Source organism: Apis laboriosa, unplaced genomic scaffold (assembly GCF_014066325.1).
Source record: "Apis laboriosa isolate Shangri-la unplaced genomic scaffold, ASM1406632v1 scaffold69_cov144, whole genome shotgun sequence".
NCBI lineage: Eukaryota > Metazoa > Arthropoda > Insecta > Hymenoptera > Apidae > Apis > Apis laboriosa.
In genome coordinates, this window is record NW_025224165.1 from 2,734,512 (window position 1) to 2,760,383 (window position 25,872).

The following is a 25,872-nucleotide window of genomic DNA, read 5'->3' on the forward strand; positions in this document are numbered from 1 at the left end:
TTTTGTGTCTAATTAATTATGAAATTATCTATATATGTATATATGATGTGTGAATCTCATAATTGAAATTATGAGTACTGCTGAAATTCATAGGCAATTTTTCAAAGTTTATTTATAACTATTTAATTTTATATTTAAAATATCACATTATTAGTTTGCAAATAATGAATTAATGATAAAAAAATTCTGTAAAAATTCTCTTTATGATATTAAAATTATAATCTATGGAAATTCTATTTGTATAAAAAGAATATATATATATAAATATTTTTTAATTAAAAATTATCATTTATATCTTATTGGTTGTTTTTTTATTTATGAATAAATCTTACTTTAATACGTTATACTTAATGTGAAAAATATTTTAAATCGACCATAGAATACAAAGAGAAATTATTCAAAATATCCTTCGCATAACATATTTCAAGGTTTATTGAAATCGATGAACTGCAATGATACCTCATCGATCTCAATTTTGTTTGCTTCCTTTATATGTATATATTTAAATGTTAATTACGCTGTGTTACAAATTTGAAATTTCCTTATATTATTCAGCATCAAATAATCGAGTTTATCGAATAATAAGATACTATCAAATGTAATTTAATAATTATCAATTGTTAATAGAATTAATTTAGCTTACTTAAAATAATTCAATCTGTTCCATATCATTATCATATTAATGTCCAATGTATCAAAGTATCAATTTCAAAAATTTATCAATTTCAATAAACTATATTTTGCTATGAATTATATAAGATATAATTATCACAAATTTAATCGAATGGAACTAAATATACACCCAATATAACCAATTCGACAATGTATTAAATTATATATTATGTATGTATGTATTAATTAAATACATACGTGATACATGATAAGATCTCGATAAATAAGAAAAAATTTTTTGTTATTCATCAAATTAATCTTCTATAAATTTAATGAATTATATAAATCTAATAAATTAATGTAATCTCAATTTCAGAAAGTAGCTCGTGTTCAAATTAAACCTTAAATCATACATAATGTTAATATAAAGTAATATAATATAAAGTTCATGAGATGTTTAAAGGATCAATTTTAAAGATCAAAACAAACAAAAAAGTTGTTATACAAAATTTTCAATTGAAAATTTGTTACTTTTGTTTACTTATAAAATTATAAATATTTGAAGTTTGTGTTAGACGAAGCGAAACACAGATAGAGTGACAGCTCTATCTCCGTCACACCACCGTCGCATTTTATCTCTGTCTTTCTTCGTCTTTCTTATCTTAAATTGTAATTAATAAATAAACTTTAATTGATTGCATTTTTGCATACGAACGCCTTTATTTTTGACTTCTAGAATAAATCTACGAAAGTATTCCACGAATGTATTAATATCTTGTAGATTTTTTTGACATTGAAATGAAAAAATTAACCTTATCATGAAATTATGAAAATTTCTGTGAACTACGTGAATAAATAAATGTATAAATATTTTTTAATTAAAAAGAAGGAATCATATTTATGTCATTTATGGTTCTTTTTTTGTCTTTTTATTTATAAATGAACCTAAAAAATCTTTAAACTTACCTATAGAATTTAAGATTTTAAAAATTTTAGAAAAGAAAAAAAGACAAGAAGTTTTAATCTGAGAAGAAAAAAAATATAAAAGTTTTTGAAACTCTTGAACTTTTTAGATGCGCTATCCCGTTTAAAAGTGATGGATGAGAAACGTGTAAATATTTTAACAGAAGAAATTGTATTTTAGAATATATTTCATTACCGACAAAAACTGCGTCATATTAATATTTTAAAATACTCCTCTTTTTTAAACTTTGAAAGTTTTAACTAAGCTTTTTTCTACGTAATATAAAAATTTAATAACGAAATAAAGCTTCTGATGATTAATATTTTTATAGAGAGGATTATTAATATTGGATGAAATTCATTTTTGTTAAAATGTTATTGAAAATTATATTGAAGTATGATTTTGAATATTAAAAATGTAACAATATATCTATGATATACAAGTTTATTTATTTTTATTTACATGTAAAATCGTTTTAACTTTGCTTTTCATTCGAAATATTTTTATTATATATTTTTAAATTTACATTTACATCATGAGTCATTAACAACAACATTATATTAGTTTATAATATCTATATGACCTGAGGATGAAATATTACATTATACGAAATTAAATTAAGTGAATTAAATTTACACGTTTCAAAAATTCCAGTAATTTTGTACAAATATTTATATTATTTAAATCGTAGTTTATTTAATTCATTCTTCCTTAAGAATTCCCATTCTTAATTTTAATTTATTTAAAGCAAAATGTAATAATAATCTTGATATTCATTTCGATATATTGCATTTTAAATAATACAAAATCAAAATCTGTACGTTTCGAGTTCCATAGTTATAATTCAATGAATACAATAAAGAAAATACTATAATGATTAAACATAGCTTTCGAAATTTTCGTGCGATGAAGATATCTCGAATTTTAAGAAAGGGCATTCAAAAAATCATTCATAAAATCATTGATTACAAAATTACAATTAATTGATTAACGAAAAATTAATAAAAATCTCACATTAAATAAAAATTAACAGATTTTGAGATATGTTTTAAAAAAATTCTTTTTTATTAAATTTTCAAATCTTTCCTTTTTCAATAAAATATGTTAAAACAATACAGATAAAATTTCGTAAATTGTGGAAAGATTGTAAAGATTAAACGAAATCGATTCCTATTAAGAGATCAAGGCAAAGTTATTTCGAATCTAATTTACCGTATTAAATGAACCACGTAAATATTAATGCCTTGACACGTGACTTAATACCGTGAATTTCTTCCTCTCTCTTCCTCGCCTATTGTCTCTATTCAGGCCACCGTCTCTGTCATTTTCACTGGCATTCCGGTTCAAGTGGGCAATAACGTCGTTAGTCGTGCTAACAAGTAAATTTTGTCACCTCGAAGAGTCGTTCCCCTTCACTAGGCGCGATTCAACTAACGGCTGCATAGACTATACATCCATTATGCTTTCATTACACTTAACCAGGATGAAATACGTCACAAAATTCTGTTTGTATTGATTAAACGAAAGATATAATAATTTAAACAGATATAAATAATAGAAAATCGGTTATGTAGGTATTTTGTAATCGTTAAATATCGATTATTTTGCTATTCAAAAATGATTAAATGTAATATTCAAGTATTTGGAAAAATCTATATATTTATTTTCATCTTATAAGAATTTTTTTTTAATGAGAATTAAATATATAAAATCTAATTATATCTAATATATTGCAGAGATAAAACTTAAAGTATTAAAAAAATATTTTGTTAATTCATGAATTTTATAAAATTATAGAATATTGTTTTATTATAAAGTCAATATATTATAAGTCTATATATTAACATAATATAAAAATTAATAATATAAAATGTTATATAAATTTGAAATGTTATTATGATTAACTTATAATAGAAATTTTGAATTTTATAAAATTATAAATAAGTATTTATAAGTATTTATTGAAACAAACATTAAATAATTCTTTTTAATTTTTGTATTATAATATATCTTTTATATGCAAAATATTTAATATATATTTAATATGTAAAAACATATTGAATATAATAATTTATATGAATAATATTTGTTAGAAAATTCATAATACGTAAAAGAAAAAAAAAATAAAAAGAATTTCTATGTTTTTATATTTACACAAAGCATAAATCTCAAACTTTTAAAAAGATTGGAATATCTGTCGTTTCGATCAATCTTTTTTTCCAATAAAACATTCCCAATTAAAGAAAAAAGCTTTGAAAAGAAATTTACACGTTTCCAATGAAATATTCCTTTGATGAATACCGTGTTCAAATACTCTTATGATGAGCAAACTAAGTGATCAATCGAAAAATAATTTCTTTTCACCAGAATCAATATTTAACTGGCACGTCGCTATTTAACTTGTTAAATAGAAGAAAAAAGAATTCTTTTTCTAAATAATTAAAGAAATTATTATCAAAAAAGAAATTCATTTTTTCCTTTTAATAAAAACTCATCTAGAAAATTAAATAAAAATTAAATTAAAATTAAACAAAAATAATAAATTAAACAAAAATAAATGTTTATATATATATATATTATCGTCAAAAGATATTTATTTTCTTCATACAAACTTATTTATCTATGAAATTTAATTTAATTTTATGCAACTAAAAAATTTATTAATACTTTTTTATCATATATTCAGAGTAATAAATGTAATAAAAAATAAATATAAAGAAAACTATGGTTTAATTTTGATTTCCATGTCAAGCTCATCTTTACATTTTTATTTACAGATCTTCACCGATCCAAAGTTGCTTTTTATGTTTACTTATTATATATCCATACAACATGTGCAACAAATAATAATATATCAATGCATTAATATCAAACTTGATTAATGATTGCACGTTAATTTATCATATTTTTGATCACTAGTTTATATTTTATTTTTCCATTCCACAATAGTGTTACAAATAAAATAATTGGAAAATTAAACACTGTTTATTGCACATAAAAAATTTGCTCAAAAATTATCCAAACTTTATAATCATAACTATATGTATATTAAAACAAAGTAGAATTTGTACAAGATAAAATAAGATATTTGCAGAATCAATGATAAGAATAAAAATTTAAAAAAAAAAACGCCTAAATTAAAAGTCATCGGGTGAAGCACGATAAATCGAAACCTAAAAAAAAATGTTTATTGAGCCACGCTCTCTTCAGTTTCTTAAGAGATGGCGTTCCACTCTTCCATCCAATAGCATGTTCGAGTGGACAGTGACGTCGTTACTCTCGCTAAATAAATTTCATCGCCTTGAGTACTTACCTCGTTGGTTCTCGACTTGTCACGATTTAAGCGGGAGCGATTTAGAATCACGATGTCAAAACGTGGCGACGGAGGCACAAAAGTCGACACAAAGGCGCATTCACTCGCTGGAAATGCGCTGGATCTACCCCAAGGGGTAGAGGACAATGAGTGGCATTTACATTTAAAAGGATCGCGATGATGTAAGTGTGAATGTAGAGGAACGATAAAGAGTCGATAGTGTACTGTCGAGTACGATTATGGAGCAATTAAAAAATTCCTCCATGAAGATCGTACAGCATCGTGTCTCGTTTATTTGAATACAGAAGCGTGTGTGTCTTTTAAGGGATTTTATTTTTATTCTTTTTCTTCTCTCTTCTTAAGTGGAATTAAAAATACAAGTTTTTATTCTCTATGGAAAATTATTAAAAATTGTTTAAGAGATATTTTAATTTGAAATTTGTAAAACTTATAATGTGAAAGATAAGTATTAATAAGAATAGAATTAATAAGAATAGAATGTCATATTCCTCGTCTTTTATATGATTTGAAATTTTATAAACTTCAAATTATAAATATCTTTTAAACTGATGATATTAAATTATTATTTATTTAGGAAAATAAAATCGACCTTCATACGATTTTAATATGACTTTAGTATTCACTTACAAGAAAATTGCTAATATTATATATTAAAATATCTTCTTAATATGTCTTCAAACAATCTTTTGTAAGAATATTTTTTTGAAAAACTTTTCATTCTAGTAAATATTTAGAAGATATTTGACTATATTGAAATAAAAAAAAATACCTTGTAGATACAGCAATTTGACCAGATAAATGTTCGAGTTTCATTTGAAAATCAGTTTAAGAATAAAAATAATTACATCTATCATTCGTATCTGTCAGTCTTTATTAAATAATTGTACTGAAATTTATAAAGACTCTTCAATTTCAATGATATTACAAAGAGGTTATTATTTTATTTGAATTCTGTAGCAATTGAATTATTTCGATAATTTGAATGAAGAAAGATACTTGAATAAAAATAAATGTAACTTCATTATTCCTGCACAAAGAAATGATATCACATTTTATCGTGTGACATATTTCAATGATACAAATAAAAATAAAAATAATTTTTTAATTGACATTCTTATAAAATTAAAAACTAAATAAATCTGCCATCTTACTTCAACTGTACAGCACTTACTATGAATCTATATAAAGTTAAATTTTTATTAAATTTTTTAAAATAATATCATAGAAATTAATATTAATTACAATTTAACTATAATAATTAATTATAAAATATGCAAATTATAAAACTAATCAATTATCATGCTGATAAATTCATTATATCAAATTTATTTTAAATTAATATCGATATTCAATTCTTTTAAATAAATTTTAAATAAATTTAAATCGTCAAATTTTTTATAAACCTGAAATCGTAATTTTGTGTTTTAATTTTCTATTTTATCGTCTGATATATACATACATACGTACGATAATAATACAAAGAAAGAAAAAATAGCATCTTAATATTTGAGATATTGAACAATTCGTATATTTCAATTAACAATTATCAATATTACGTCAATAATCCGTTAATTTATTAAATTCAATATTACGAAATCTCGATTCCCTCCATATTTTATTCGTTCAGAGGATCGATTCGCGGCCACTTCTCTCCTGAAAATGTATTCACGACCCATTGGCATAGACTCTTTTTCCATATCATAACAAACGGTATAAAAGTGATCAATGCCATCTCGATACAGCAATAACGATTGAAAGTGGAGATAAAAAAAAAAAAAAAAAAAAAAGAAGAAAAAACTCGCAGGTCTGGCTAATCGAGCTCTGATCCGGTCACTGTCCCGGTTAAGATTCAATCGAGGGGTGGTGCAGAGTAATCAACGAACTCCACCTCCCAACGGAGCCGAAACGAACGATTTGCAAGTTGAACACGATTTAACTTTCAAATGGTTACAGCAAGATCGGCCTCGTTTATTCTTTCCCCTCCACCCCCCCCCTTTCCGCACCGTAAGAAAACTAATCTTCCTTTAACTCGAGAATACAAATGCTAAATTTATCATTATTCGAAAAGCTTTCGTGAATTAATCGGTTTGGAAGGTAATGGAAAAGTGAAAGTAGTGATAGGGATGAAATTGATCGTATATTGCGTTGGGGAAAAAATTTACTTGACCCAATAATTCTGATTTTAATAACTTGGTAATTAATGGGTCAGTTAATAATAGTTTGTGGGTATATCTATCAAGTATAATATCTTTGAGGAAGTGAAATCAAATCTGAATGTCTCAGCATTAGATAATTATTTAGAATGCAATTTTGCTTGATAATTTTTTTTTTTTTTTACAATAGGATGATAGAGCATTAAAAATAAAATTTCTTTTATAGAAAATTTTTGCTGCAAAATTATACATTTCTTAATTATATGGTCACAAAGCTTTGTGTAAGAAAAAATTAAATAGTGCAAAATAAAGCAAAACATTTCCATATAAAAAAAAAACGGTGAATTTTTAACGCTATATTATTCTTATGAGAAAAATTTGTAATTTTCATTTTTAAAATTATAAATTTTAATATTAAAACGTGAGAAAATATAAAAATCGATTATTCTTTATATGCACACAAAAATTTGAATAAAATCAAAATTATCGAACAAGATGAATTTTTTTTGTAATATATATATAATTGATTTTATGAATTATTGTATTTTAGATTTTTTGCAATCTTTTATTAATTTAAAGGAAAAATAAGAAAGTATATATTATTGATTCTCATCATCCTTCTTAATGAATAATATAGTAATTCGTTAATGTAAATATTTTTTACAATTGATATTGTTCAATGATAAATAGATTCTAGTTTAGAGAAAAATTTTCTTTGTTGAAAATGAATAAAAGTTACAATGATTCGAAATAATTTGTATTATATTTCAATTATTTATAAATCGTGTTAATTAATTATAAAGAAATTAAATTTTATCAATATAATAATTTATTATTATTTATTATTATATATTAACACTAACATTATTAAACTATTAAAATGATTAAATATTGCAATCGCTTCGAAAAATGCAAAAATCCGTAGTGTTTCCATCGTTCTGTCGCGAGATGTCAGTAAAGTTGAAAAGGAAAAAATAAAGGGAAAAATCGAAAACATGCCGTTGTAAATTGCAATTACATGAAAAAAAAATTTTCATTTCTATTTTCCTGTCATATAGGATTCCATATAGATAGTTCAAGGATTTCCAAAAGTTGGAAAACAACGTCATTATCCACTCCATCCTGTCAATTGTCATTCGCACAACTATCGCCATTCCTATCCTGCGTAGGATAGCTTGCGCGATACGAAACGAGCGAATACACATGCATAATACATACCGAGCCTCGTATAACGATGTCAGTTAGATTCAGACCGCATAATAAAAATCGCATTATGCAAGACTCAATCGGTTTATATCCTAAAAATATCATATAGTTATATCAAAACTCTGTACAAGTAGCGCATTATACAATATTACCTGAGTACTTTGTACATAATGATAATATAGGGTGCTCCAAAAATCTAAAAACTTTTTTATTCGAAATGTGATACTAACGATTCAAACATAGTGTCTTTCTCAATTACGATGATCGATTAATTTTTCAGAAAAAGGACAAGAAATGAAAGATAAAGTAATTAAATCAATTTATACATTTATAAGATAAAACTCGAGTCTTTTTCAAGATATGAAAGATATTTGTTGAGATAGTTGTTTCTTTCTTAAGATAAAATTACAAAAATTGTTTTTATTTATAAATTACTTTTTTTTTAAATTTATGGAAAATATTTGCTAAAATTATTATTTGGCGAAGTAATTGTAATTTATTTATTTTTATGATAGAAAATATTTTAAAAAGCTAAAAATAAAGATTTAATTGTAGTATAATGTACAAAAATTACGTATTCCAAAAATATTAAATTTCTGCATTATGAAAAATTAGAAATAAATCATATTATTATATAAGTATTACATTAAATAAATTAAAGAAATAATAAAATAAATTCAATTAGGAATAAATAACTTTTTTTTATTTTTTCTAATGAATTATCCAATAAACTTATGCTTCAATTAATTTGATAATCAACGTTCTAACAAAATTTATTTAATAAATTATTTAATAAAAAGGAGTGTTGATAATACTTGTAATTTATAATAATTATTTTTAAAAAATTTCAAATTAAAAAAGTGTTTATATTTCAAAGATCTACGTTTAAATATATCTTCTCTTCATCATTAGAATATAATATTTAAAAACTATTATATATAAAACTAATATATATGTATACATATATTTAATTATTTCTCTAAAGCACTCTGTCCAACAATTATAGTTTCTTATTATAAAAAATCACTTGTAAAGAACCCTAAAAAGTAAATTAAAATTATTGAAAAAGAATTATCGTACATGCCATTAAAAACTTTTAGAACTAGTTTTAAAAAAAAAATTAGAAATAGTTTTAAAAAAATGGCGCATGAAAGAGATTGTTTAAAAAAAAAAACAAAGAAGAAGGAACTTATGGCAGGGAACATAAGCGAAGCGTGAAGAACGAAGATCAGAAAAAGGAGGAAAAGAGTGAAAAGAAAGTTTTCATGCAATTGATAGGACCGCATCCGAACTTTAAACAAGTTCGAAACTTGAATGTTCGCCATGGCACCTGTTCGGACGTCATTCGTTGTATTAAATGGTGAGACGAAGGTGTTGCGAAGTTTTACAATTTTTTAGCACGAACTTTCATGCTTCGGTTAGATCTTCTCTCTCTCTCTCTCTCTCTCTTTCTCTTCCTCATGCTCCTGTTCCTTCTTCTCGATAAAAATTATTTGTTTTGCACGAGATTGCAAGACATAATTCGTATTTGCTACATTTAGTTTTCCGTCATAATGAAATATCTTAGTAAAGGAGTTCGATCAATTATTGGAATTAAATTTTAGAGCTATAAATTATTTTTTTTTTGAGATAATTAATAATACAATTGAAGAATATAATATGAGCAATGTACGCATAAATTTATACCAATTCATTGTATTTCTAATACAATATAATCAAAAACAGATCAAAAAGAAAAATATCGTTTATGGCTTATTCATTAAATTATTGAAGCAATTGATTTGCTTCAAACAAGTCAGAGCAAGACATAGATGCATTGTATAGAAATTGTGTAACGTTTTAAAAAAAGAAATTAATATTTAAAATGATAATCCATCTAATAACAGAAGATATTCATCTTTTGAAACATGAATTTTATATATAACAATAATAGTGAATATATTTTCTTCTATAAACATATACATTTCTTTAATTTCTATCTATATGTCATGAATCTTATTAATAATTTGAATTTAATTGAATATATATGTTATTAAATAAAAAGGAAATTCAACTTTCATTTATCCAACGTAAATTTCAATTATTTGTAACTTATTAAATGAATATCAATCTCTAGAATTGATTTAAAAAAAAGTATACCACTTAAAAGAAATACAATCTTTTCTTCTCTATATTTATAAAGATTCATCATGTGCAACTTGTCATATTATTCAATCATATACCTGTGTGTATACATGGATTGGTTGGACATAATACAAGTTAAGTCACCAAATCTAAATACTATCTATCTATACTTCTCAAACTTAATGATCCTAATGATGGTTCCCCAAGTTCGTGATCCGACTACATTAAGCCTTCCTTACACCATACTGTCTCGAGCTTAATTGTCCCTTTGATATTAATCGTACCATTGTGATTTATTCGATTCGGTTTATTCCAAACCATATTCCATTACTCTGTTTGAAGTTTGCTCCACAGGTCTTGTCTAATCTAGAATTTGTATCTATAATTCTATCGTTTCCATTCCAATTATAAATTACATTATTAATTATGATAGATTCAGAAATCTAAATAAACCTAATCCATCTTCCGTTTAAATGCTTTATCCAGAGAGCAACGAGCCCTTCTTGTCTTATCAAATTAGCCTGTTTCACGATGAAATTCTAGCATTGGCAAGTGTCAATCAACTAGCTTTGGAAAGCTATATGGATCTTGCCTTGATCTATGCTCTATTGTAGCTATGACAAAACACAAACTGTGTGCATTGTAGCTTCTTAGTGAAAGCTTCGTGTCAGACGATCATCTTCCCTTGTAATATCATTGCGGTGGTCACTTTGTGAAGTGAAAGACAATATATTATCTAGACGAATGCTTAACCGTAAAAGGGTTAAGTGAATCTGAAACGTTAAAGTGAATCTAAAACGTATATAACAATTAATGAAATGATAAAATTCTATAAATTATTTTTGTGCATGTTTTCATGTTTTTCAATCCTTTTCAACGCGTGATTCGATATATTTGTTGACACTGTCACTGATCCAAATATTTTATTATCTACAATTTTTAAAAACACTCGAATCACTGTGCATCGCATGAATAAATAAAATTATGCATATTTGAGCTTGATCTGGATGTATTTGTGGGTAGTTCACACATCTATCATTCTGCGGTTCATTAAAAATTGAACGGGATCCGATATTGGATCCGGTTATCTGATTCATAAATTGAAAAATATTGAAAAATATGATAAATCGAATATAGACTACTATCCATAAATATTTGTTTTATGAAATATGTATAAAATACAATTTCATACATATCTACACAATCTTATAAGAAGTATAAAATTTTTATGTTTTTCGTATTTGAATTTGTCTTGAATTTGATTTATATTTATAATCTATATTTATAGCACTCTTACAAACAATTTTCTTGCATTGCTATTGCTAAATATTATTAAAGAATAAGGGCAGAAATATCAAGGCTTTCGATTCTATTGAACCAGTATCACTCTCAATTGAAAGAATGTCGTCTGGCACAGAGACCACCCTTACAAGAAGTGGAGAAACTCTCCAACAGTGGCAGTTATCAATTTATACGAGTTCGTGGAACGAACTTTCAAGATTTACAGTCTTGTACTTTCCAATCCGTTACATCAAATAAAATTAAGTAGTTGAAAACTTCTTTTTCTTCACTCGACACCTGAACGCATTAGATGTTCTCCTGTGAATCTCTATTCGCTTATTGATGCAAAAAAAAGCAAAAAAAAGAACATCTTGTCACAGTCTCGTGCAATAGAATTTTTGCATGCCTTATATTTTGAATTCCATATTCTCTATACCAGGCTAATCTTTAATTAAATCTTTTCATCCTTCAATTGAGCAATTTGGTTGACTTTCAAAAATTTGATTAAACTTTAAATGTCTTCTTTTGAAAATTGTTTGTTTTTTGTTTCTAATAATTATGGATTAGTTTAGATTGATGAAATTTTAATTTAATTTTCATGTTCCTAAGAATTCTTATATCATATATTTGTGAAAGGAATTAGACGTTTAAAGTCTATCAAAAATCTTCAGTTAAGCCTTCTTTGAAATATTCTAATAAGATTAATTACTTATTGTTAAGAAAACAAATTTATAAATTAACCATTAATAAATTGATAAATTTATTGTTTAAAATTATCAATTGATCAATGATTAAAAATGAAAGTTCGTATCGTTAATCTTCATAAGAAAATAAATGTGTTAATTAATTTTCCTAATTAAGTGTGTTAATCAAACATAATAATTTCATCAATGATGGACATAAAATTTTTCATTCACGTATTATATTAATGAGTCAAAAATTGACACGCAATTACTTATTACATATTTATACAATCATAATTAATTTTAATTAACAATAACTGAAAAACGTGTAATGTATGACAAAATGTAAATCAATCCGGGAATGAAATAAAATTAATTATATTAAATCACTTCATGATTAATTTTAATATAAAGTAATGTTAGTAATATAAGTAAACAATTGATGATAAATGGGGTCGAAATAATCTCCGCAATAAATATGTTAATAAATATATAGTATGTCTCGCCTTACAATTTTGACATCTTCATTTTCTTGCAACAAAAAAACGTTTTCAGATGAAAAACTTGAATAATATTGAAATGAACATGTTAATTCATAAAAAAAAAAAAAAAATGAACAGACGACAATTACTTCAAATAAATTTTAAAACTGTTAGAATTATTTATCAAATTAATAATTTTTAGGCATAAATTTTTTTTTTGTTAAAATCGAGAGATTGATATATTAACAAAATATAGAATTAAAAAACCATTTAAAAAACCAAAGTTGACATTCATAAGAATTAATAACACCATAATATATATTTCCCTTCAACATTTTTCAAACTTTCATCCGAAAAATATTTCATTGTAACTAATAATATTGAGAAAATTAAAATGTCAAAATAGGACACCTTGTATAAAACGTATAACCTCCATTCCTGGACAAAAAGGGAATGCAGCTCGCTCACACGTGAGAAAGCAATTTCAAACGTGCTTCAATTTACAACCAACGTTTCCAACGTTTCTCCATTGACAAAATACGGAGGCAAACGGGTATCCCGTTAATGGCAAGAACACCACTGTAATCACTGCAATTATCCTACTTTCGAGGATAATTAATTCACACTTAACACGTCATTTGCAATCCTACATCCTCTCTGTATCGATCGCATTAATTAAACTGTATTTTAAAGCAAGAGGGGCCAGCCCTTTTGTAACAAGTATCGGGAAACAATCCGGATAAAAGCGCTGTAATCGTTCCTCGCCCTCCATTTTCTTACCCAAGATGGAGGAGGATGGAAAAAGAAAACAAAAGTGCAGCCTGCTTATCCGTACACCGTTAAAACTTTGTCGAGAAACATCTCGCGGATTTGCTGGCTGCCAATCCCTGTTATCGCCATGAGTTCCCTGTTTGGCCGAGGTTCTCGGTGTGGCGCTCGTGAATTGGTTTTCTCGAACAACGCACGAGTTTGAAAATGAAATTTCGGCGATGGAAAAAAATTATGGAGTATAAGGAAGATTAGTATGAATCCTCGATATATATTCGTTAAAAATAATTAGTGGAGAAAAGTTCGTATTTTAAAATTAAATCAAACGTTTTTGAAAAAGTTAGAAAGTTTAGTTTATCGTGTGATTTAAAATAAATGTTTAAAATGTTGCAATCAATCGAAATTTTGTAGATTTTAGTCAGAAACAAGCGGCAGATATCTAAAAATCTTTAGATTTATTACAAAAAATTTAAGAACTGTAATTTTTCGATAAAATGAAATATTATATAACTAACATAAAATGTATCTTTTAAATTTTAACTCGGATAAAAATCTTTGCTATTTTCTTCTTTGATTTCGATCAATTGCAACTTCAATTTTTATATATCATATAATAAATTAAGGTTTTAATAATTTTAAAAAAAAATTCAAATCATTTTCTCCAATTTTAAAAAAGTTTAAAGTATAAATTTATACTATATTTGTTTGTTCTATACAAGAATGAATGTTCATTCGTGATATTTATTTCAAAAGTTTTATAAAAAAAATATTTTGACTAATCTAATTATAAGATTAAATTTATATGAATACTGATATATTTCTAATATTTTAATCAAACAATGTATATATAACAAACGAACATTTATAGATTCCCATCTAATCAATATCTTTTATTTCGTAAGAATTGAAATAGGACGATATGCGATGTAGTGGTAATCTTGCACAATTTATATTAAAGTCACGTACAGAACTTGGAAAGTACTTAAATAACCCGAAAACTTACAAGTATTTCCCATTATATAAAAGTAATTTTAAAAGAGAAAGAAGCCTGCTACATGTTCTAAAAATTTCATTAAAATCAACGATCCAAAGATATTAGAACTCTCTCTTTTTATTTGTTCTTCGGACTTCTTTCAATCACTTTGTAATTACATACTAAATGAAATTTTTAATAGCTAGCTAGCATGCTTGTAATACGTTTTATAACTTTTTTTTCTTTTTTTTCGTAGCATGAGATTCGTGATATAGTTATAATCTCTTGTTACAAACTGAAAAATTAATTGATGATATTTTTTAAACAAATAATACGTAATAAATATTTATATGCATATTTTTTTTAATAATAATGGTTGATAGAATATAATAGATATTTAAAAGTTATTTTTTTAAAAAGAAAGCAAGCATATACGTTCGAAACTTAACAGTTCTTTCTTTGAATGAACCCACTTCGCGTTCTATATTTCTTTGAAACAGAAGAAACCTTTTTAAATCTTGAGAACTCTTAAAAAAAATTGAAATATTCTTATAGGGAGAAAACTGCCATTATATAATAAATTATGAAAACTGATTCTTTAAATATATCAATTATCAAAAATAATTTTATTCATTCATTCGTCATAAAAATATTATAAAATTATACATTATTTATCAATGATTGTTTTAACAAAATAGTATTAAAATAAATGAAAGAGATATATATTTACATATATTACATTACTAATATGAAATATAATATTATATTTAAACTAAAAAATAAATGTAATTTACAAAGTAAATATGGAAATAAAATTAAAAATTAAGATTATTAAATTTCGATTTAAAATTATTTTATTATTAAATCAATTTTTTATTCAATTCAAATTAATATTTATCAAATTAATATCCATTCAATTTACAGATTAAATATAGAAATACAGTCAAAAATTAAACGAAATAATATCATTATTAAATTTATTTATAAATTTAATTATATTAATTAAATTTTTAAATTTATTTATAAAAATAAAATTCATCAAAAATAAACAAAAATTAAAATTAAACAAATTAATTTTATTATTAAATTTAGTTAATTGTATAAATCAAATCCATTTCTTAATTCTAAATTCTAAATTCTAAATTTCTAAATTCCAAATTAATATCCATTTTAACTTCTTTACAAAACTAAATACAAAACCAAAATCAAAAATTAAAAAAATCTCAAAATTATCTAACCGATTTATAAAAATTTATTAAAAATTTATAAAAAAAAAGACATACAAAACTTACAACACGAAAATAATGAAATTTCTATCCCGATAAATTTCAATTCGAAATAGCATTAAAAAATCGATTCAATTTGCAAATTTATTATCAACGTGATTCGAGCAGAAAAAAATATAAAACCGAATTTGATAACCGAAAAATAATAAAGGAATCGACGCATGAATGCAGAATCGAGGCCCGCTTGTTATGCATAAATCGTCTAGGTGGGCGTAACCCGTGATAAAGCGATCGATGGATCTGGACACTCGATTCAGCATTTTCGATCGCGCAATGCTTTTTACCTTCCTTGCCCAGGGAATTTTCCACGTCACGGGGAAGAGGCGGTGTCCTACAAATTTCCAAGTCGCTTCATCATCGTTGCCCATCAGTCATCAAGAAAGAAACTCTTCAGTGGCGAAGCTTTGCAAAAAGTGTGGAAGAGGTAATGAGTAAAAAGAGAGAGAGGGAATGAGAGAGAGGAACGACCGATAGGAAATAGACGGGGATAGACCTTAGGGAGAGAGGAGATAAAGAAGCCAGGAAGAACAGAGTGATTGTATTGATGAATAATTAAGTATTATGTAATAGATTGGATAGAGAAGTTTTTGCTTTTCAACGATAAATTGTTGGTGTTCCTTTTGTTCGATAAACGATTAAAAGAAAATGATGTATCGGAATAGGTAATTGTTTACATCCTCTAATAATTAAATATTTGGTAATCTGATGGTTTCTTATTTCGTATAAAAAAGGCATTATTATATTATTTATAGCAATTTTTCATATTATTTTTTCTATTAAAATATTTTGAAACGCACAGTTGTAATTTACATTGAAATATTAAACGAATGACATGCAATTTTGATAAACAACGATCTTAGTACTAATGTAATAATATTGAGTTTAATTATACCATTTTACATTTTGAAATTATGCATAAAAGTGTCTAATTTATAATTAAAAAATTTTTTAATCTTAAACCAATCTTAAAAATTTCACGCGTAATTTAATTTTTATTTTTAACAAACTAATTCAAACTATCAAATAAATTCAAGAAAATTATATTCAAATTATATTCAATTATATTATTATATTCAACAACAAAAGTTCTTTAATTCGTTCGTTTATTTGTATTGTGAATATTATTGATAAAAATTTTATATTAAAAAAAAACTTCAAAATCCTTGTCACACTTCAAAAATATAATTTTCCACGATTTTCCACCATCATCAAGCAAACAATTTTTAATTTTTTTTTTTTTTTTTTCTGTTTAATATATCCGCGACGATATATTAACCCTTTCAATACATTCGAAGGGCGAGAAGATGCAGTAGGTGTGACACATTAATCAGTAGCAGCATCGACCGAGACTTGCCTCCACCGAAGGCGGAGGCCAACCAAGAAACCGACCCCTTTTCTTCGTTGAATTTCAAGGGGATGGCCGGCTCCTTCGTGCATTAAGCCACACCGTTATTGCTTTTTCCAAGAAAGGCAGAGGCATTGTGCCGCTATTAAAGCCAAGATCGACCGCCCTATGTTCTTGTCGAGTACTTCTCTTAAGTATTAAAACAGCTGACCTATTCCTCTGAATTATTATTTCGTCTTAATGATACTGGAGCCGAAATGAATAAAGGTGACGTGAAGATTAGTGAAGGTAAAAATGAAATATCTTTCAAGGAGTCGTAAATATAATTCATAAATAAAACTTTTATAAGTGCTACCAGATAAAAATATTTATCAAGGTAATAAAATTAAATGAGATCAGTTTTCGAGATTGAGAGAAACTATTTTTTGTTTATAATGTTTAAGGAAATATATTTAAAATGTAAATTAAAAATTGTCTGAAAATAAGTAACTTATTGATTTATTTCATTTCAAGAGAAAGTATATGGAATAAATCATAAAAGCTGAAAATGAAAAATGTATCAATTATCAGTCTATCAAAATTATTCATTTATCCATTTTAATTTTGAGTATTGTATAATATTGATATTGTATAAGTTGATCATCGAGCTTTTGATTTTTTAATAATTCAAAAAATATTAGCGTAAAATTTTAATATCAAATGACAAAATACAATTTACAAAATAATTACAGTAAGAGCAGACAAATTCTATATGAAAAAGTAGGAATGATATTTTTTTCGTATAATTTTAATTCTTCCCTTTTTTTCGATTTATTTTTATATGTACATAGAATAATTACCACAATCCAATTCGCAAGATAAACAATAAACAAAATCTCGAGAATATAAAATCTAATTAGAAAAAGTTTTAATTAATTTCATTTGTCCTCACGAAAATCTCATTTTCTACACGTTACTACCTTTAATAATCCGCGTTGCATATAAATTTCAGACAATATTAATAATAAAATTTCCTCTACAAGTCATACAAAATGAATATACTGTCCATCTTTTCTTAAAAAAAGAAGATATTTATTATTATAATTTCCATTACGATTACACGAATTTATCGTGTGTGAGAGAAACATTGGAAGTTTAATTCACTTCCGATCGGCTAATACAATTTCGAAAAGGAAGACAAAGAGGAAACAGAAAAGGGCGGTAGAAAGAAGGCGGTAGGTGTTCGAAGATAAACGTAGAAAGGCGAGTTCGGTGCCGATAAATGGTTCCAAGCCGAGAAACTCAAAGGAGGCTGGTTCAATTTAAATCGTAGTTTGTCCCTTAGCATCTGCTGCTAAGCCCAGCCATCCTTGAATGGATCTCCATTATGAATGGCCTCGTGAGATTTACATTCTGTCGCTCCGCCGCAACCATCCTTAGTTATATGTTATGGCAATTTGCCTTATTTCAAAGATTTCCTTTCGTTTCGATAACATGTCAAGAGAAAGAAAGATTGAAGGAATTTCGAGTACGAGAAGAAGAAAGATTGTAACATTCTCATAGGCGAAATTAAAAATTTAAATTATTCACTTTTTTATCGAATATTGTCAAAAATGTAGAAGACATTTCAAATAAAAATTAAAAATATATATATATATATTATTATATATATAATTCTTCACTTTTAATGCATTAAAGAATATTTATTTTTTTAATACTAAAATTATTGAAAGAATTTCTTCAAATATCAAAAAAAGATCATTAAAAATCCTATTTTAAAAAAAACTCTTATTTTCAACTAAATTTGCAAGGGAATTGATGGTAAATTGATGAAATAAATAAATATATCATTTGATTGAAACAAAACATTATACATATTATACATTATGAAAATATTAATTATTTCTATAACGAAACGTGAAACGATATTGAATCAAAAAATCTTTCTCCATTGATTCTAAAGTGAATAAATATTGCAAAACTTCCCGGAAACACTGCATCGTTATTTATAAAATACTTAAATATGAAACAGTGTTCACCAAGTCATCGGTCAAAAATTCCAATTACTTGCCTGCGCGCTTATTAAAATTTTAATGAAAAGGTCGGAACGCTTGTTAACGTACACAGTTTCGTAATCAAAACACTCGAAATAAAATAAGGATAATTAAATGAACGATAATTATTTTGAACATTTTTAAAAACTTCTGTTTTTCTGACTTTGTTTTTAAACAAATAATTTTATTTTTATAATATGATACGATTAAAAAATACTTATTAAATCTTTTATTTCTTTGTTTATTTTTTACAGTATATGCGTGACAGTGGTTGTACTTAATGTCCATTTCCGATCACCACAAACTCACAAAATGGCTCCTTGGGTGAAGAGGGTTTTCATCCATATCCTTCCTCGCTTGTTGGTCATGCGAAGGCCTCAATATAAATTCGAAACAAATAGGTGAATATTTATAATTGTCTATTTTAGCAGTAGAAGTAAAAAAAAAATAAATCATTATCATAAACATTGGATTAATTATAGTTAATAATATGTTATAGCAATATCTTAAAAGATCTTAAATAGAAATTATATATTTGCTTTGACATATTATAGTCGTACTTTAAAAATTATATTTTTTTTACTTTTTTTTAATTCATTTTAATAATATTTTAAAAATAGAATTCTGTTTATATGAACATATTGGAAAATAATTAGTTTATGCAACCAAATTATTCATATAATAAAAGTATACTCATTCATCAAAAATTTTTTTTTAAAATCACGTGCCAAACATTACATATTTGGAAATAGCTTTGCAAAATAATAAAATATCTCAAATCATTAAATTAAATCGAAAAAAATAGATTTGAATACAATATCAGAAAAATTATAACAATCCTTCAATTTTTGTAAAAGTTACTCTGAGTTCTATTAATATTCTATTAATATTTCTATTAATATTCTATTAATATTTAGGATAAAAAGAAATTTTTATATCAAGAAAAAAAAAAGAATTAAATTTGGTAATTTATATTCACAGATATAGTTCTGGCAGAGTATTAATGAGAACAGTCAGAGGAAAGGAAAAAACCTGTTATTATCCTTATCATCCATCTACTCAAGAGGATAGCGAAGAACATCTAACGCCAAAACGATTTCATAGTCGTGCCGCATCAAAAGAAGATCTTTCACCTTCCAGGTATCAATCGTATTCTCATTATTACAATTTTTATTCTTTATTATTGTATTTTCAAATATATATGAATATTTGAAAATGATGAATCATTTAAATAAATCTATATTTTAAACTATTTATTATTAATATCATTAAAAACGTTTCAAATTTGTATGGTTTAAAAAGAAATAATTTATTATATGATATATGATTGTAGAAAATACTTGAAAGAGTTGATATTAAAAGTTGTATGAGACAAATTATTAGGAAATAATCAGAAGTAATTTCGTATTCATATTGAAGAACATACTTTTGAAAATATTGAAGGATCGTTTATTGCCATTATAATAAGTACAATGTAATACAGTAGAACTTTATTTATATGAATCAATTAGAAGATAAGTAGTTCATGTAAATAGGTCAGAAAATATTTCATATGTCAGAAAATTATTAATTTCATCTGCTATTTATGATTTTTCGTTCAAATAAGTAAACTTTAAGTTCATTTAGCTCATTTTTCAATTTTGTAACTCATCAATTGTATTATGTCTTTATTTTCTTTCAAATATTCATATAATCGAAGAAACTATTCAGATAAGAATTCGATTAAAATTCATTTAGTCAGATATTGATATAAGTTTTGTTCCAATAAATGGAATTCTATTTTATTTTATTATATTCAAATGTCTTTTAATGAATAATTTCTCGATGTAATTAGTTGGATATTTTTTTATAGGAAATAGTAGTTGATAGTATAGAATAATAGTTGATGCATTTAAAAAAAATACGATAATATTGAAAAATATAAAATTGATCTTCAAACATTGTGTGTACATTTGTTTACAAAAAATTTCATTACATCAAATTATTTTTTTCTTGAAATCATATAATTATTTTCTTTTTGAAATCATATAATTTTTATAGAAAATAAAAAAATTAAAAAATTAATTTTCAAATACTCTCTGTAGATTTATTAATAAAAAATTTCATTATACTAAAATATTTTCTCTTAAAGTCATACAATTTTTTTGAAACATTATTTCATATAACAAATAGTTTTAACGATATGAAAAAAATGATTTAAATGTATAATAATATGTAATTTTTTCGTATAAAATCATACAATATTTCAAATATTATATTTTTGTATTTGTTGGTTTAAAAAAAAGATTTTTTAAAATTTATATTTTTGAAAATACTAAATACAATTACTAATTATTATTAATTATTGAATTATTATGATTTTGCTATATTAATAAATCATTATATAAAAATAGAATAATATAAATCTTATATTCAATAAAAATACATTTAAAATTTTTTAAATTACATTCTATTAATACCGAGCAGGGATATTTTTCCATATTATATTCAATTTCGGTATTATAAATAAATAATTATAAAACTATAATAAACTATTACTATTTGTACTATGAATATTTGTAAAAAGGTATTATATATTATTAACAAAATAACTATTTCTAATAATAATAAATTAATAATTTTCTATTTAAATATAATTTTAATATATATTAATAAAGTAATAATTTGATACTCGCATTAATTATTAGTTTATAAATTATTTTTATAATATAATTATATATTCATAATATTGCAAACAAATTTGTAAATTTGTGAATAATTTTTTATTCATCAATGATTTTTATCTTCCAAAATTAATTTAAAATTTTATCATATAACTATTTTGTTTTTTTTTATTTGTTGATTGTGAATTTTTCAAATTTTTTTTTTTCTGTTTTCTGTTTCATGAAATAAATTGAAACAACACATATATATATTTTCTACATATATATCTTTTATTCCATTTTTTTATTTCCAATTTTTATTCTGTTTCAATATTGTTTAAACTGATCTCTGATCTACTAATTAAGGATTTTCATTAATAATCATACATTATTAATTACATTCTCTCAATGTAAATCACTTTTAAAAGATAATTAACCAACTAATTGGCAGGATGATCTATTGTATTAAAGAGATATAATATTATGAGGTTTAACTAACAAGATTACACGATCAAAGTCCAGTTCAAACAGTAGCATAAAGTTGGAGTACCATAAAGAAACTTCTGTAACTTGCATAAGGCATAAATTGAGTTTGTAATGAATATAATCAAGTACATACAGACTGAAAATCTAATGAATCATGACGTGGAATGAAACTTGTATTATTCTCCAAAATTATACTACCAGCAACTTTTAGATACAATGGGATTTCTCCTTTATACAAAATATCTTAAAAGTCAAATAGTTTTTTTATATCTAGTATGCATAACAAATCTATCAGTTAATAAATCTACCAATACAATAATAAAAAAATATATAAAATGGCTACAAAAAATATTTGATCATCAATTATATTTATTACAGTATTTATATATTAATTAGATCCAAATATATTAAATTTCTTATCATATTTTAATTAATAGTACTTTCATATATATATATATATATATATATATATATATATATTATGATTGTTAAAAATTTGTAAAATAAACATGAAAGAAAAAAAATCCATATTTATATATTAATTGATTAAATCCAGATATATTAAACTTCTTATTACTATGATCATTAAAATTTGACATTGATACTCTTATTGGAAAATAAGAATGTATAAATATTCTTAGCCTTTTAAATATTACATTAGAATTTTTTGAAAAAATTATTTTACCATTTTAATCTATTTTTTACTTCTTTATTAATTATAATTTAATTAAATTTATAATTATAACATATAATTGGAACATAAATGGAAATTTCAATATCCCAAATTAATTAGTAAACACTTGAAATGAAAGAATTTACAGATACATTTTCAGAACACTCGTGTTTTCTTGTGATTATAATTCTGTATTTTAAGAAAAATAATATAATAATTGTAAAAGATATATTAAATAATGCTACAAAAATTGTTTTATTGATTTAACAATAAATAATAAATTCTCTATATTGTGAAAAAAAATTATTGCAATTCGACAAAAGTCAGGAAATCATCATTTATATTAAAATAAATTTAATTAATAAAAACAAATACGATACAAATTTGTTAAAAACAGCATACAAAAGAAAGACATGCAATTGATTCATTCATTAAAAAAAAAAAATACCTGTCCAAAACTATTATTACCCTCACCTACCATTATCTTGTTTGCAATTTAGTCTCGCTGATGGCGCAAGGTTCGGCGGAAGTTGCTTAATCCACGGGCCGCCATTACCACCGCTTCCTCTTCACACGGAATGCGAAGACCTATCTGTTTCCGGCGAGGCAGGGATCGAGGAGGTTAAAAGTCCTGTTCTTCGAAGCCCTCCTGCTTTCTCGCATTCGCGCTGCCCTCCCGAAATTCACAAATCCTGCATCTGTGTGCGCTTCATCGCGGAACACACGAAAATGCTCGAAGACTCGACAAAGGTAATTTTAATCGAGCTTCCTTAAAAGTTTATTATTAATCAAATCAAATATTGAAGATAAAGATAATTGCAACAATTGAGAAGTTTCGATGAAATAAACGAAACGAAACTTGAATTGCATTCGTAACAATGATTACGAAACGAATTATTCAAGAAAAAAGAAAAACTTCTTTCAAGAAAAAAAATATTGTTGGAGAAAAAAATAGGAATATGAGGATACTCTGTTTGTTTGTTTTTTTTTCTGATATAAGGAATCTGAAAATATAAAAAGATGTGAATGAACATAAATAGATTCTCGAATTTCGAATTAAAATAAATTAAATGTATATAATACATGACATTTTAAGAGCTTAATTTCGAAAAATCATATTAATAAACGATGATAAAATAAGTTCAACAAATAAATATTTTTATTTATATATAACAATTGATTAATAGATTTTATCTGCAGTTTAAGAAATTTAATACATTTGAAGATTATGATTAATTGATATTATGTATATTGATTTTTCTTTGGAGAAATATCTAGCAATGTTTATTTGTTTTTTCTATTTTTTTAAATTTTTCTGAAACTTTCCATTACATTGTTATTAAACTCTTTTATTCGAGTTTTAAGTTTTTTGTTCTAGTTTGGCGGTCTGAATTTTCTCCAATTTTTTGTTCGAGTTTCAATTTGTTCGAAGTTCGAGGATATATTGAAAACCTTAAAAAACCTGTGAATTTTTTTATTTTTATTTTAAATGAAAAAGATATCGAATAAATAGAAATTCAAGTAATAATATAAGATAGTGTAACTTATAATTAGATTCAATAATTTTTCTGACTTATAAAGAATCAAATTTTTACGTTTTATCTTTTTATTTTTTTTTGTTATTTCACATAATGTAATATCATATTGATTGAAATGAATCAAAAGTCTAAACAATTCAGTTGTATCTAAATAAAAATAATTTCATATCGTCACAAAATTTTCGTAAACGAACAAATTATATTAATATTCTTTACTTTAGAGAAAGAACTGGAAAATTTTTAAATTTCATAATTTCGAACATCGCATCCCTAATTTTTTTTCTCTTTCTTGCACAATCAAATGTATGCATCTACAAATCCTCTATAAATAGAAATATATCTATGCACATTTTTATCTAAATCATTAATTTATCGATAAAAGATTCGTTCCCTCCGTATCATAGCAGGATTTACCTGTAGAATCTAATACGCACAATTTGCAAAAAAAAAGGTGAAAGAAGACTGGAAATACGTGGCGATGGTCTTAGACAGGCTGTTCCTTTGGATCTTCACGTTGGCGGTGCTGGTAGGCACTGCTGGGATCATCCTACAGGCACCGACCCTCTACGACGACCGGGTACCAATTGATAAAAAATTCAGCGAATTCGCAACCACGGCGGTGGTAAATTGTCCGCCACAATAGTCCATGCCCGAGCCCTGCACCGTAGAGAAAGACTAAGGACCAACATCCGGATGTAATTTGCTATCAACCCGGAATCCCACCCTAGTCTTAGGAACTTTCAACTTCCATCGTTGTCCAATAACGAAATTACGGTAAAAGGGCTCCATTCCCACGAAGCGATTGTTAAGTATACGACATGCACATAAATGTTTCACGAAAAGAAATGGAACGACGAATGGTTCGAGGAAAGTAGTAGTACGAAATCTTTGCATTCTCGTTTGGACACGGAATTGACAAACGAGCAATATAATAGAACGTCGATTACTTGAATTTAGGTTATTCAAACGATTGATTATTGAATACGATATGTATTAAATGAAATTGATCGTAATCCATGGTATAAGAAAATTCTGATTTTAATGAAAATTTGTATGAATAGAACAAATAACGAGTTATAAATAAAATATTTTTTTCGTTGTTAAAATTGTTAAAATTTTAGCATTCTTTCGTTTATTTTGAATTCAATGTAGCCTGAGAATTTTTTTACAACAGGATAAAAGAGCGTTAAAAAAACGAAACGTTTTTTATATAAAAAATTTTGCTGTATCTCACGTCATTACAAAATTACTATTATATTTAAAAAATTAAAATAATAAGATGCTCGATT

The 25,872-nt window shown here is 24.8% G+C and overlaps 1 protein-coding gene across 2 annotated transcripts in view; it reads left to right on the forward strand.

Moving 5' to 3' along the window:
* LOC122719062 (acetylcholine receptor subunit alpha-like) overlaps positions 1-25,667 on the forward strand; it is a 271,652-nt gene extending 245,985 nt beyond the window's left edge. For both annotated transcript variants that reach the window (XM_043944592.1, XM_043944593.1), the window contains 4 exons: positions 19,499-19,645; positions 20,226-20,384; positions 23,546-23,795; positions 25,035-25,667. In XM_043944592.1, the coding sequence (XP_043800527.1) occupies positions 19,499-19,645; positions 20,226-20,384; positions 23,546-23,795; positions 25,035-25,226 (748 nt within the window). In that variant the 3' untranslated portion in view covers positions 25,227-25,667. The remainder of the gene's footprint in view (positions 1-19,498; positions 19,646-20,225; positions 20,385-23,545; positions 23,796-25,034) is intronic.
* The last annotated feature ends 205 nt before the right edge of the window (positions 25,668-25,872 follow it).